Source organism: Nicotiana tomentosiformis, chromosome 4 (assembly GCF_000390325.3).
Source record: "Nicotiana tomentosiformis chromosome 4, ASM39032v3, whole genome shotgun sequence".
In the NCBI taxonomy this organism is placed as follows: domain Eukaryota; kingdom Viridiplantae; phylum Streptophyta; class Magnoliopsida; order Solanales; family Solanaceae; genus Nicotiana; species Nicotiana tomentosiformis.
Window position 1 is genome coordinate 17,806,007 of NC_090815.1, and position 15,491 is coordinate 17,821,497.

The 15,491-nt window shown below is 33.7% G+C and overlaps 1 protein-coding gene across 3 annotated transcripts; it reads right to left on the bottom strand.

Annotated features, from left to right (window-relative positions):
* Nucleotides 1-11,453: 11,453 nt before the first annotated feature.
* Nucleotides 11,454-14,921, bottom strand: LOC104086435 (UPF0481 protein At3g47200-like). Of its 3 annotated transcripts, none has more exons than XM_033653458.2 (3): nucleotides 14,855-14,921; nucleotides 14,321-14,412; nucleotides 11,454-13,080 (listed from the first exon to the last, which is right to left on the bottom strand). In XM_033653458.2, exons 2-3 carry the CDS (start codon nucleotides 14,390-14,392, stop codon nucleotides 11,599-11,601), a joined length of 1,554 nt encoding a protein of 517 aa, XP_033509349.1. In that variant the 5' UTR covers nucleotides 14,393-14,412; nucleotides 14,855-14,921; the 3' UTR covers nucleotides 11,454-11,598. The 3 variants fall into 3 exon arrangements, with proteins under 3 accessions (XP_033509349.1, XP_070055711.1, XP_070055712.1); XM_070199610.1 differs by lacking the exon at nucleotides 14,855-14,921 and adding an exon at nucleotides 14,681-14,815; XM_070199611.1 differs by lacking the exon at nucleotides 14,855-14,921 and having other exon boundaries at nucleotides 11,454-12,781; nucleotides 12,922-13,080.
* Between the last annotated feature and the right edge of the window lie 570 nt (nucleotides 14,922-15,491).

A 15,491-nucleotide genomic window follows, 5' to 3' on the forward strand; every position in this document is an offset into this window, starting at 1 on the left:
ACCTGCGGTACCGCACCTTCGGGAAAAGCATCGCAGGTGCGAAAGTCACTTATGAAGGCTGGGTACGCATATGCGGCAATGGGGCCGCACCTGCGTGAGTGCGCCTGTGGATACCTGTCCGCTTCTGCGGTCCTTCACCGTATATGCGATTCCTCTCTCGCATCTGCGGGCATCGTAGATGCGGAACTAACCTCTCACCTGCGATCCTAGACTGAGCTGCCCAAATCCGCTTCTGCGCTTGCTTATTCGCATTTGCGAGCCCGCACCTACGGTATCCCCATCGCAGGTGCGAAAACAGTAGATGTCTGAAATTTCAGCAATGGCCTAAGTCCAAATTTCAACCCCGTTAAGCATCTGAAACACACCCGAGGTCCCCGAGACCTTAACCAAATATACCAACAAGTCCTAAAATACCATACGAACCTAGTCTAGCCCTCAAACCACATCAAACAATGCTAAAATTACGAATCACCCTCCAATTCAAACTTAAAGAACTTGAAACTTTTAACTTCTACAACTGGCGCCGAAACCTATCAAACCACGTTCGAATGACCTCAAATTTTGTACACAAGTCATATTCAACCGTACAGACCTACTCCAACTTCCGGAATCAGAATCCGACCCCGATATCATAAAGTGCACTACCGGTTAAAATCTCCAAAAATTCGACTTTCTCCATTTCAAGCCTAAATAAGCTACGGACCTCCAAAACACAATCCGAACATGCCCCTAAGTCCAAAATCACCTAACGGAGCTAACGGAACCGATGAAATTCCATTCCGGAGTCTTCTTCACACAGTTCCGACTATGGTCCAAATCCTAAGGTTTAAACCTCAATTTAGGGACTAAGTGTCCAAAAACACTCCAAAAATCAAAACAAAACCTCTCGGCAAGTCACAATAGCAGAAATAGATATGGGAGAAGCAGTAAATAGGGGATCAGGGCTATTATTCTCTAAATGATTGGCCGGGTCGTTACACATGGCTTCTTAATTTCTTAATAAAAAGGGTTAATTTTATAGAAGTCGCTCCAGATTTTGCCTTGTAACAATGAATTCTCTTGTAGTTTATGATATTACTGTAATGACCCGACTTGTCATTTTAAGAATTTATATCCCGTTCAACGACTTAATATCCCGAGCAATTTCGTAATGCGTATTATGACTTGCATGTGCGATCGAGTTTGGTTTTCGAAAGATTCAGAATTTAATTAAAAGAACAATTCTCATTTTTGAAGTTTAAATGGAAAGAATTGACCGGAGATTTGACTTATGTGTAAACGATCTCAAATTTGAATTCTGATTATTCCAATAGCTCCGTATAGTGATTTTGGACGTAGGAGCGTGTCCGAAAAATTATTTGGAAGTCCGTAGGGGAATTTGGCTTGAAATGGCAAAAATAGAATTTTTGGGAAGTTTGACCGGGGAGTTGACTTTTTGATATCGGGGTCGGAATCTAGTTCTGAAAATTTGTATAGGTCTGTTATGTCATTTATGACTTGTGTGCAAAATTTGAGGTCAATCAGACGTGATTTGATAGGTTTCGGCATTAAATGTAGAAGTTGGAATTTCTTAGTTTTATTAAGCTTGAATTGGGTATGATTCGTGGTTCTAGCATTGTTCGATGTAGTTTGAAGATTCGACTAAGTTCGTATGATATTTTAGGACTTGTTGGTATTATCTGATAGGTCCCGAGGAGCTTAGGTGTATTTTTTGGATCATTGGTTGAGAGACTAGTAAAGTTAAGAAATTTGGGAGTTTGACCATGGTTAATATCGGGTCAAGACGACCTCTTTTCAGTGTTTTGAGTATGTGAGCAGATCCGTAGCATATTTTATGATTGAAATTCATATATGGTTTGTGTCCGAGAGGTTCCGGATGAGTTTCAGATCATTTCGGAGAAGATATGCGAAATTTTATCCGCAAATGCGAAAATACTGTTCATTTGCAAATGCGAAGTCTATGTCCGCAAATGCGAAAATACTCTTCATCCGCAAATGCGAAGTCTGTGTCCGCAAATGCGAAAACACTGTTCATTTACAAATGCGAAGTTTTTGTCCGCAAATGCGAACCTGAGCAGAAACTTAAGGTTTGAAAATATGTCATTTCTTCATTTTCGATTGGGATTTTTGGAGCTCGGTTCTTGGGCGATTTTGAGGATTTCTTCACAACTTCGACTGGGGTAAGTGTTCTATACCGAAAGTGATTATATTTCATGAATCTATGATTATATTCATTATTTAATTCGGATTTAAATGGAAGAAATCAAGATTTTTGAAAAATCTTCCAAAAAGGAAAATTCAAGATTTGGAGGACGATTTGTTATTGAAATTTGATAAAATTGTTATGGTTGAACTCGTATCGGAATGGGTGTTTGAATTTCGTAAAAATTATGCCGGGTTCCGAAAGGCGAGCCTAGCATTGACTTTTAAGGATAAATTTCTAAGTCGACATATTATTATCCGGAATTGTTTCCGACGAATTTTAATGAAGTTATACAATTAATTTGGATAGATTTGAGCTGTACGGAGGTCAATTCAAGCAAGAAGGCGAATTTGGAATATCGGCATAACTTCAAAAAGGTAAGTATCTTGCCTAACTTCGATTGGGGGAATTACCCCTTAGGCATTGAGTCTTATGTGGACATTGGATAATTGGAAGCCGTGTACGCGAGGTGACGAGTACTTACTCGGGCTTATATGTGTAAATTTTATTGGTTTAAAGTTTTAGGCATTTTTATGTATTAAATTGGATAATTGTTGGCATTAGTAAATCCTTGAATTATCATGCCTCATTCCTTATTTGTCAAGTTTGTATTTTATATAATAATTTCGTGTTATTGTCACTTGAATTTTATGTGAATTCTGTGTGTTTGTTGATTTGATATTTTTCATGGAATTAAATTCATGATGGAATCCTTAAAAATATTTATTAAATAAGTTTAAATTGAGGAGTTAATATAAAAATCAAGAATTTGGATTAATGAAGGTGTTGCCCTATACTGAGTATTTTTTTTACCTCTGTTGATTGTTTTGAGGTTTTATATACGTTGTGTGGAGCCTTGGGCTATTTGTTGAGAAATATATTGATTCTGCTACATATTTGGAATTTGGTTGTGGCAAGTGGCAAATTGTGATATGAATTGTTGTATTGTGTTGTGGTTTAAACACTCTCCTTGATATTATTTATGCTTCCTACTTTGCTTGTTAATGATATACATATGCTTGATAAGGAAGAGTGTAAAGCACGAAGGGTGATGCCGTACCATTTGAATTATATTATCATGTGAGGGAGAGCGTAAAGCACGAAGGGTGATGCCGTGCTATTGAGAGTGTAAAGCACGAAAGGTGATGTCGTGCCATTGAGAGTGTGAAGCACGAATGGTGATACCGTGCCATTTTATTTATATTATCAGGTGAGGATGAGAGTAAAAGCACGAAGGGTGATGCCGTGCCATTTCATTTATATTATCAGGTGAGGATGAGAGTAAAAGCACGAAGGGTGATGCCGTACAATTATTTTTATATTATCTATCACGACCCGAAATTTTCACCTTCGGACCGTGATGGTGCCTAACATTTCACTTGCTAGGAAAGTCAACTTTAGAATAATATTATCCATTTTAAAACAATTTTTAAATTTATTAATAACAAAGAAATAAATGCGGGAGTAAAGTCTGAAATGTAGTGAATAATCCACAAAAATAACGGTGTCTAAATACCATCCCAGAATTAGTGTCACAAGTGCACGAGCTTCTAGAATAATACAAATAAAGGTCTGAATAAAATAAAGTTATTTAGAAACAAACACACAACTAAGGTAAAGTAGACGTGGACTTTAGAACTGCGGACGTCATGCAGTTATACCTCAAGTCTCCTCTGATAGCTGAAATCCGAGCAAGTCTATGGTACGCCGCTTGGACCAACTCCGAAATCTTCATAAGAGGTGCAGAGTGTAGTATCCGTACAACCGACCCCATGTATTGGTAAGTGTTAAGCGTAACCTCGACAAAGTAGTGACGAGGCTAAGGCGGTTCACTTACATTAACCTGTATGCAATATTAGTAACATCAACAAATAATAGAAATAAATCAGGTAACTCATTTATAATAATTGAAGCCAACTCAACCGTAATAATTCATTATTATTTCAACCAATTTTCGTTATAGCGTGCAAACCGCTTCCACAATATATTCATTTTCAATCCTCTCATATAATTATTTTTAATCAAGTATATATTGACTTTTAAATAAGTCTATTGCGGCGTACAATCCGATCCCCCAAATATTGACTTTTAATAAGTCTGTTGCGGCGTGCAACCCGATCCTCCAATATGGACTTTTTAATAAGTTTGTTGTGGCGTGCAACCCGTTCCTCCAATATGGACTTTTTAGTTACAATTAAGACACATAATTCAAATAGCATGTAACAATTAATGCAGGAATTCAAGAATTAATATTTGACAAAGAATAGGAGAGAAATAATTATTATAACAATTAATTCATGATTTAAAATAATTTATGATTTTTCAAGTAAGTAGGCAAACAATTAATTTGACGACGTATAGACACTCGTCACCTCGCCTATATGTCGTTCACATGCATTTCACATAATAAATAATTTAAGGATTTTATTCCCTCAAGTCAAGTTTAACCGCGACACTTACCTTGCTTTGCAAATTCAAATCAATTACTCTACCACAACTTTTCCTTTTTAATTTATCTCCAAAAGCTTCAAATCTATTCACAAACAATTCGATATACTCAATACGAATCATAGGAATTAATTCCATATGAATTTACTAATTTTCTGGATAAAAATCCGAAATTTATTTAAATATTCGACAGTGGGACCCACGTCTCAAATCCCAGAAAAAATTACGAAATTCGAACACCCGTTCCGCTACGAGTTCAACCATATAAAAATTATCCAATTCCGATATCAAATGGACCTTTAAATCTTAAATTTGTGTTTTTGGAAGATTTTATAAAAATCTGATTTTTCTTCCCTAAATTCACGTATTCATGATGTAAATGAGTATGGAATCATGAAATATAATCAATATAGGATAAAAAATATTTACCCCAAGAATCATACTCTTAATCACTCATCATTACCCAAACTCGAAATTGAAGATTAGGGGTTAGAACCTTACCTCTTTGATGAAGAACTTGAGGGATTTCTTGTTGGATTTCAAAGCTTGAACAAGATTTTTGATGAACAAAGCACTTGAGCTTCTTCCTCTCTCAAAAACACTCTAACTTCTCTATAAAATCATCAGGTAATTGCCCAAAAATATGCCCGAACACCTATTTATCAAAATGGGGTCGGGTTATGAAAATAGGTAAATGGACCCTCCGAACTCAGGTATGCGGTCGCACAATGGACCGCACAATGGGTATGCGGGTCGCACAATAGACCGCAAAATCGATGCCGAAATCTGGGCTGCACTGGATAGGTCTGCGACCCATTTTACGGTCGCACAATGTATTTTGCGATCGCATAATGATTATGCGATCGCACAATTTGCTGCAAAATTATATTTTTCCAGATTTTGGTAATTTGGTCATAACTTCTTGTAGGAATGTCCAAATGACGAACGGTTTAAAGCGTTTGAAACTAGACTCAAAGAGTTTTCATTTGATAGGTAATAAACTATATAACACTTCGTATCATGAGAGTTATGCTCATTTAAAGTTAGATCTTGTGCGAACTCACTCGAAACTTTAGTCTTGTAAAATTGCCAACTTCTACATTCGATGCCGAAACCTATCGAATCAAGTCAGATTGACCTCAAATTTTTCACACAAGTCATAAATGACATAACGGAGCTATGAAAAGTTTTGGAACTGGATTTCGACTCCGATATCAAAAAGTCAACCCCGTGGTCAAACTTGAAAATCTTTAGCCTTTAAATTACTAGTTTCCGTTAAATGGTCATAACTTGAGCTAGGGACCTTCAAATTAAATTTCGGGTATACGCCCAAGTCCCAAATCACGATACAGAACTGTCAAAATACTGATCCGGGTCCGTTTGCTCAAAATATTGACCAAAGTTAACTCAATTGAGTTTTAAGGATCTAGTTCACATTTTAATCCATTTTTCACATAAACACTTTTCGAAAATTTTTACGGACTTCGCACGTAAGTCGAGGAGTGACAAATAGTGCTTTTCAAGGTCTTAGAACACAGAATTAATTATCAAATTTAAAGATGACATTTTGGGTCATCACATTATCATATATTCATGGCACGAAGGGTGTTTCCATGGAGGTGAGGACGAGAGACATACATTATATTGTGATATCATTTTGTTGTGTATATATTCATGCCTTTATCTTGAGATGTTATTGTACACCTATGTTTTCTATGTGACTTGTAGTCGTTGTTGCTTCATGTGTGCCTCCACTTTATTTCTTTTATTGTTATTGACATTTCTCCCACCTAGTTGGTACTGTTATATGTATGCATGGTGAGAAAGATATAAATGCACGAAGGGTATTACGGTACCAATTGATTTGATCTACCTATATATATTGGGTGGGAATGAGACAAGTGCACGAAGGTATTGCCGTGTCATTTGATGTGATATGTTGAATATATTTCTCACGCGAGGAAAGTTAAATGAGGTGTCACATGGTGACTTTTATCTGAAAGAATTATATTAGAAAGATATTTATTTGAATGAATTATATTTGAAAGATATTTATTTGAAAAAATTATATTTGAAAGATATTTACTTGAAAGAATTATATTTGAAAGATATTTACTTGAAAGAATTATATTCGGAAGATATTTATTTGAAAGAATTATAATGGAAAGATATTTATTTGAAGGAAGTATATTCGAAATATATTTATTGAAAAGGATTATATTCTAGAGACTTTTATTGAAAAACTTATAGATAAAAGATGTATATTTTGACGGACTTGATTAATTGGTTGTACCTGTGTTTATTATTCGTTTGAGTAATATTTATGGTGTTCCTGTTGCCTTGCTGTTTAAATCACTAGTTGATTGGTGTTGCTATCACTACTATTTGTTTTCTATTATTTTTGCTATCACTTCTATTAAATCACAGATTATTTGACTAATGAGTGTCTTGAATGTATTTCGTCACTATTCCACTAAGGTTAGTCTTGACACTTACTGGGTATCGACCGTGGTGTACTCATACTATACTTCTACACTTTTTTGTACAGAGCCAGGTATTGAAGATATTGGATTCGGACAAAGATTTGAGTATGATCGCAAGGATTCAAGGTAAGACTGCTTGGTCATCGCAGTCCCTTGGAGTCTTTCCATTTTATTGTACTGTAAATTTCTTATTCGAATAATATTGTACATTCGATCCTCGAGATCATTCCATATTTTCAGTTAGAGTTCGTGACTCAGTACTACCAGTCTTGGAAGATTGTTGTATTCATAACTATTTTCGCTGCTAGTTTCTATTTTCAAAAAAACAATGGCTTGGAAATGTAATTGAAATCAGCTTTACCTAGTCTTAGAGACTAGGTGCCATCATGACGCCTGTGGTGCAGAGGCGGATATAGCGTATTAGCTACGGGTTCAATTGAACCCATAACTTTCGACGCGGAGTAAAAATTTGTATGTAAAAATTCATTAAAATTGCAAAAATAGTAGATATGAATCCATAACTTTAAAAATATAATGGGTTCAATGTTAAAAATCTTAAAATTGAACCCACAGGATTTAAATCCTGGATCCGCCTCTGCTGTGGTGAGATTTTGGGTCGTGACAATTACGCTTATCTCACATATACGTTTTTTGTAGCAATTGTCTTAACCTATTTATAAAAAACTACTAACTAGACTAATTTACCTTACTGATATATACTTCAGTTAAATTAATTTTATAAATATATTTTTATTTAGAAGAATTCCTTCATAATCACATTTCACAATAATATTTTCTCGATCAACATGCGGGACATTGAAAGTGTCTCTATCCAGTTCCTAAACGATATCAGAATTATCTTCTAAACTTACCATCTCATTCATGTATTTTTTTGTTTGGAATTGAAGCAACAATGTGATTAAGTATCACTAGAAGGATATTGAGCCTGATCATCATCACAATCAGCATTTGATGAATCATAAATTCTCCTAATTAAAGGGCTCTTTGCAATCTTTAATTCTTCACGTATGAAAATTTTAGCCATGATCAACTTTAACTCATATACTTCAGATATCAGATAAGCATCTTTGCACTTTGTTGACAATATTCTTTGGGACCCAAAAATATTGCATTATGTGGTGGACATCATTTGCACAAGTTGTATCTCTTCTTTTACACTTAAGAGGCCAAGATTTTTTTACCTATAAATGGGAAGGCTATTAGTTCATTTTAGACACACCAACAAGACTTGAATCTTCATTTCTTGTTTCTTCCTTTCTTCCTTTATTAAGAGTGTTTTTTATGAGAGTTAAGTATTGGGAAGCACTTGTGTGAACCTTTCTTTGGAGTGATCTTGTGAGGTTATTCCCTTAGGGTATTTGAGATTAATTAGAGTATTTACTCTAATTTTGTACTCTCTTTTGTACTCTTATTGTTATAGTAAATTGCTCCTCTCTGCTTGTGGACGTAGGTCACTTTGACCGAACCACGTTAAATTTGTGTCTTCTTTATCTACTTTAATTGTCGTTGTTATCAACTTCTATTGTCTTTATTATTTCCATTATACTGTTGTTTGGCTATATTCCGCACTACCCGGGTTCCCGATCCAAATAATATATTTTATAGTTTCTGGTGATTGAGAATATTTTTCTTTTTCCAACAATGTGGGTGCCTTGGCCGTGAAGCAACTGCAGTGCATGTGATATGATTCTATCAGTCACATAACAGCGAATTCGCAGATTTATGGCCATCTTGTGGGTAGTGGTGGCAACATGGATAAAAGTACATCTATTTATCTATATTATTTACTAAAAAAAGGTTGGCTAATAAACTTTTTAAAAACGAGTCAAATATGGATAAAAATCATATTATCCAATTAGAAAATAGATAACAAATGGATAACTAATGAGTTTAACTTAAACATTTGTAAAGACTCAAATTAGGGGTTCCTTAAGTTTGGAAAACTAGGAATTCTCCTAAAAGTGATCCTATTCAAGAAGCAATTATTGTCGGTTAACCCATTTTCTATCCGTGTTAAATATGAGTCGGGTTAGATAATTTATCCGTTTTTGCATTACTCATTTTCGACCCACCCTTATTCGACCTGATCCGACCGTTTGCCGCCCTACTTGTGGGGATAATATGAACTGACAAAAGTGAGAATTTGTTTAAAGTACTTGTTTTTTTTAAGATATGCAGAGAAAAAAAATAATTTTTCTCAGGCTGAGAGAAAAAAGTCCACTTCAAGGTGGTTGAATTTATTGAACAGAAAAACAAATACAAAATCATAGGGGATTAAGTCAAAACCCCAAAGAATAAAACTTGGCAGAAATGTGAAAACCTAAAGTCACTTTAAGTTGATGTCTAGAACCAATCTAATTAACCAAAAAAATCTTACAAAGACATAGGGAATTAAATTGTTTAGATCAGTACGTTGGTGCACATATTGATTAATTCATCAGATATGTTGTATCCTATCAGCATATGTGTCGAGTAATTCTTGCACCAAAATATAGATATAATAAAGTCACCTAACTCATGAAAAACTTTTCTCATTGTTGACTTTCTTCCCATAAGTTTACATATGGCCTTGAAAGGAGCTGGTTTTAAAAGGTAAATTTTACATAATCATTCAAGTTAAGCTTTGTAATATAAAAGTCATTTTTCCTTTGTTTGTAACATAAAAATCATCTTTCCAAAGCATAATTAACACAAATATAACAATAGTCGAAATATGCTTTTTTTTGCCCGGAAAAGCAACATGGCTTCTTAACTTTTTTAAAAAGGGTTAATTTCACAGAAGTCTGCTTCAGATTTCGCCTCGTAACAATAAATTCTCTTATAGTTTATGATATTACGCTTATCTCACATATTCTTTTTTGTAGCAATTGTCTTAACCTATTTATAAATTACTACTAACTAGACTAATTAATTTACCTTACTGATATATACTTCTGTTAAATTAATTTTTATAAATATATTTTTATTTAGAAGAATTCCTTCATAATCACATTTCACAATAATATTTTCTCGATCAACATGCGGGACATCGAAAGTGTCTCTATCCAGTTCCTAATTAAATGATATCAGAATTATCTTCTAAACTTACCATCTCATTCAGGAATTCTTCTCCATGGATTTTTTGTTTGGAATTGAATCAATAATGTGATTAAGTATCACTAGAAGGATATTGAGCCTGATCATCATCACAATCAGCATTTGATGAATCATAAATTCTCCTAATTAAAGGGCTCTTTGCAATCTTTAATTCTTCACATATGAAAATTTTAGGCATGATCAACTTTAACTCATATACTTCAGATATTAGATGTTTTCTTTCTTCACTTGTTTTTTTCTATTCTGATTCGTTTCTTTCCTCTAGATATTTATCTTGTTTTCTGTCCTCTTCTTCTCCATGTTCAATTCTTGATTTCTTTGATTTTCACTTTTTCGTTGTCTTTATTTTACAGAATTTTAAAATATTAATAAAATCAATTTAACAAAAGAGTTATTATGAGAGTAAACTAGTTAAATTTTAACTTTTTTAATAGGCTAAGATAATTATTAAAAAAATAAGTGAGATTAAAAACAATTAAAATTAAAAAATAAGCGTAAATATCGTTAACCACAACGGAAGTTAGTATTACAAGCCAAAACATGAAGGGAGGTCTCTGAAACTAACTTTCTTATTAAGCAAATTAAGATAGCCACATCATTTTCAGGCCAAAAATAGCATCTTCCAGCCACTTTTATATATTTATTAACTAGGCTTTAGAAAGATGATTTTGTGTTAAAAAAAAAAGTGGCTTTTGTGTTACAAAACTTAATTTAAATGAGTATCGGTAGAATTTACCTGGTCTTAAACTTTTGACCTTGGGGCGGGACACTTAAGGACACTTAACCATGGGAAAACTTTTAACTTTTCACCTTAAAATTTTGTTCAATTTGATTAAGTGACCTGCCCCAAAGACAAATTATGGTGTCCTATTTTTGCCATTTCTTTTTTATACACTTTTATCATTGCATAAGGTTTTAAGGAGTTTGAAAAGCACCTCTGCCCCTAAAATAAAAAGAGATGGGAAGAGTGGATTCCTTTGTTTGAGACCTTAACTAGATTTTAGTCAGAAGCCAAGATAGACACGCCTTGCTATGATTATATTGCGAAAATTAAAGAAATGTCTGAATATTACCATAAATTCATATAAGATTTGACTTAAAACATAAGTTAGAAGGAAGAAAAGGCAGAGGATTGTAACTTGAAAAACTTGTTAGTTTAATTTTCATTTTTCATTACACCTCTATTTAATTTATACGCCTGATGATTTAGAAGATTCCTCATAGACGTATATATATGTAGAAGACATTTTAAACTTGTATTGGATACACAAATAATAGTAAGGAAAACCAAACTGGAAGGATTAACAAAATCAAACAACCATTGTGTATAATTAGAACAATAACTATTTAAATACCACCTGTGAAAGCTAGAACAGTCTGCATAGCTGTGAGTATGAGGAGTATGACAGCTGCCACAGTTGAAGCTCCTACCCACGGGCTGTTAAAATAATTGTGCCTCAAACTTGCCTTCATTAAGTTCCATGGTTGTTCACAATGTTGAACTAATTTTCTGCATTCTTCTTTGTAATAGAAGTTCTTAGATGAAACGCCGACCCCTTTCCCGATCTTGTTAAAAAGGGTAGCTATTTCTTTGTCCTCCCCTATCCTATTCCTGATAATTCCTTTTTGGCGAAGCAAACTCACATCTTTGTCTGAGTCGATTAGATAATCTATGAAAATTGCAAAATCACTAAAATATGTAGGACCATGTACATGAGACGACCGCTGCTCATACGCTATCAGATTCCGCAGGAGAGCCTCCGTTTCATCAGTGACTCTAAAACTAGGAATTTTCATTAACCCATTCTCAAATTTGATATCAAATAAACTTGTGTTATCTCCACAGTTTTCTTCCTCCAAGTAATCATAAATATATCCGACTTTTACGAAGCTAACTCCAGCTTCGGAAAGCTCCGTTGCATTTGGCATGACGTTATGCCCTGTTAGGTGGTCCTTATCTATTGGCTTATCTTTTGACCTAATTATTTGCAACGGATTACAACATAAGCTCTTCCTGCAATATTGTTCCATTTCCAAACTAGGATTCTCATGATCAGTTAGGCTACTACTTTTAATCTCTAAAGGGTGACATGACATATGTACAACTTGAAGTAAATGTTTGAATTTTGCGGCATTACCTTCACTCTCAAGATAGGATGCAGGGGTCATCTTCGGTAAGTAAGGAAAAAAGATCCACTTCACCATTTTTGTGAATGGTATTTCATCTTCCTCATCCATAGTCAAGTGATGAAGCTTTGTGAGGACAAAGAAAGGAAGTTGGTTTTCTACTAACAACAGATCTCGACATACTTGATTATTTATGCAATTTTCAGGGATAATCCAACATTCTCCTTCTGGACACATTCCACAACGCTCTCGAATGTATTCAACTAGAAAACAACCATCAAGTAACAATATTTTTGAAAATTTATCAACAATATCCCTGTCAAGGTTTTCTATATCATCATAACAGTTTAATGCTTCATCCTCCAATTCCCTAATGCAACTTTCCACGTCAATCCCCTCTTTCCTGCGGAGGAAACGCTGTAAGTAACGCAGTTTATACTTTTCCATGTAGCGAAGTTCAGGATTGTGTTTATGGTAAGGACCAATGGAGATCACATTTGGCCTATAAGCATCTGGATTTGATTCACGTAACCCCGCACTTACTTTGAATATGGTACAACATTTGGTAGATGAATCGTTGAAATCCGCAAATATTTCATCAAGGATTTCATTTGCAGGTTTGTTTGTTTTCAGTCCTGACAGATCTTGACCATTTGTTTCCTTTATCTCAATTAAATGATCCAGTTTCCTCCCTTCTTCTATCTGTAATTAATGGAAATTAACGAGTCATATTTTTTTCCTTCTTTTGTGTTTCTTTTCTTTACATAAATTGTCAATAAATAATGATCAGATAAAATAAAAATCTGAAGAAAGATTTTCTCCTCATTTTTCGATTTTCCGCTATGTGCGGGGTCCAAGGAAGGGTCAGACCACAAGATTCTATCTTAAGCGGACTTAGACCAAATTTCTGCAAGAGACTCTTTCCACGACTCGAACCCGTGACTTGCTGGTTATATGACAACAACTTTACCAATTATGCCAACACTCATCTTTTTCCAATCAAGACTGAAAATTGTCCAAAATAAAAATTAAAATTATTTCAGAGATTTCTCTTCACATTTTGCTTTATTACACTAACCTTCCCTGTATTTTACGATATTACGATTACCTCTCACTTTGATTTTCTATACTTTTAACCCCATTTATCATTAATATAAATAATTATTGCTTGATATCTTCCCTTACTAATATTCTCTTTTGTTTAATTAATTTAATAAACATCTTTTACTACTATTTTTTTTAACTTATTCTATTAATTATTAATGCTTAAATAAAGAAAAATGCGTGGGTGAGCTCCAGAAGTGTACACGCATGCGAAATTCTAGTTTTTGATTTTCTTAACATTTCACTTAGATTAAGTTATATCAAAGTCAAAAACTAAAAGAAAACAAAAACAATTGAAATAACAAGTAGCAAGAAATAAAAACAAACAAAAAGAAACAAGAAAAACGCAATTCCAAAATAAAATAAAATAAATTTACTAAAAATAAGCAGTGAGTAGAGAAAATAGAAAGTCTATAATGCCTTAAGAAGAGCGGAGATCGTTACCCAAAAGTAATAAAGATGAATTTATATTTGGGTTATATTACTTACTCTTGTGATTTCTAAAAATAGTTATCTCAAATTAATTTTTATTTTAGAAGTTCAAGACTTAATTAATTATTTTTTTTTCTATTTTACCCTTAATATTAATTATTCTATAACACTACAAATACCTCAATTATGAGTAAATACTAAATGATGAGAGATTATATCTTAAAACATAAATAAGGGTAAAACAGTTAAAAATATCTCCTATTTAATATTTTCTTAAGAAACGTGTAAAAGAAAAAGGTGATAGATGAGGAAATAACTTTTAAAGGATAGCATAAAGTGAAGGACAATATATATTACTTCATTTATTTTTGAATTAAAGAAGTATAGCGTGGTGTGTGAGAGAGACCTCATTTACAGAAGTTTGAACAAGTAGTGGAATTTGATGATCCATTTGGGTAATCTCAATATGATGTGCCATTCTTCTTGAAACTGCAATTCCTACAACAGAGAGAGACGGGGAAATAAGGGTTAAGACTTTATTGTATCAACCCAAAGTAATTACAATTTGGAGCTGTATTAACTTCTACTCTTTTGCCAAAAAATGAAAAAAGAAAATACAATACATTTTAAGAAATGGAAACACAAAAGATTGACATGCCATAAAGTGAAAAAATAGATAGTGATGATATATATAGCTGATTCTAGTTATCTTGGGATTGCAGCGTACATAATTGCAGTTGTTCCTCTAAAAACTAGCAAAAATTACCATTTCTACAAAGTGTATATTATATGAAATTTTTTAAAATCGTCATGTTACACAGTTCCCACGGTATACAATATACTCTAAAAAGATCTTTTCGTGTAAAATGATCGCAAAGAATGAAAGAAAAAAAGTTCTTTTGCAAGGCATATATAGAATGAGAAATGCAGAAGTACTAACCTCTTGCTTGTCCTGAATTAATTAGGATGAGAAGTGAGGCATCAGATTTATAAGAGAATGTGATTACTATGGTCAATTGGAAGTCTTTCTTTATATATTATTATATTATTATGTAACAATCAAACCTTTTCCTTTTTTGACTCGCTCTGTACCAGAAACTTCCCTGCCAATTGCCTAATGATAGGAACGTGTGTTGATTATAAAATGAATTTGGAATAATAATTGAGCGAAAGTCGACTATTGATAATACCTAATGATGGAAATGAGTTTTTATTATAAAATGACTTTGGCATATATATAATAATGGTGCCGATTTGACTATAATCACATTACTAGTTTTCAGTAGTAGACAGGTGATAGCACTATTGTGTTGATTGTGTAGAAAAAGCTTTTGGCTTGTGATCTTCCACCTGAAAGGGAAGATGATATCAGCCGCGTAAGTTTTGGACGATAATTTGGGCCAATTAAAACTTTAGTAGCATATTTAAAGTGACCCCGATGCATGTGGAACTCACACAAGAATGAAGGATAAAATGGAGTCGTAATTTAGTAACTATAAGGTAGTACTAGTATTAGCACCCGCGCGGATGCGCGGACACTAATCATGTCAAATATTTAAGTTATTTGGATTATATGT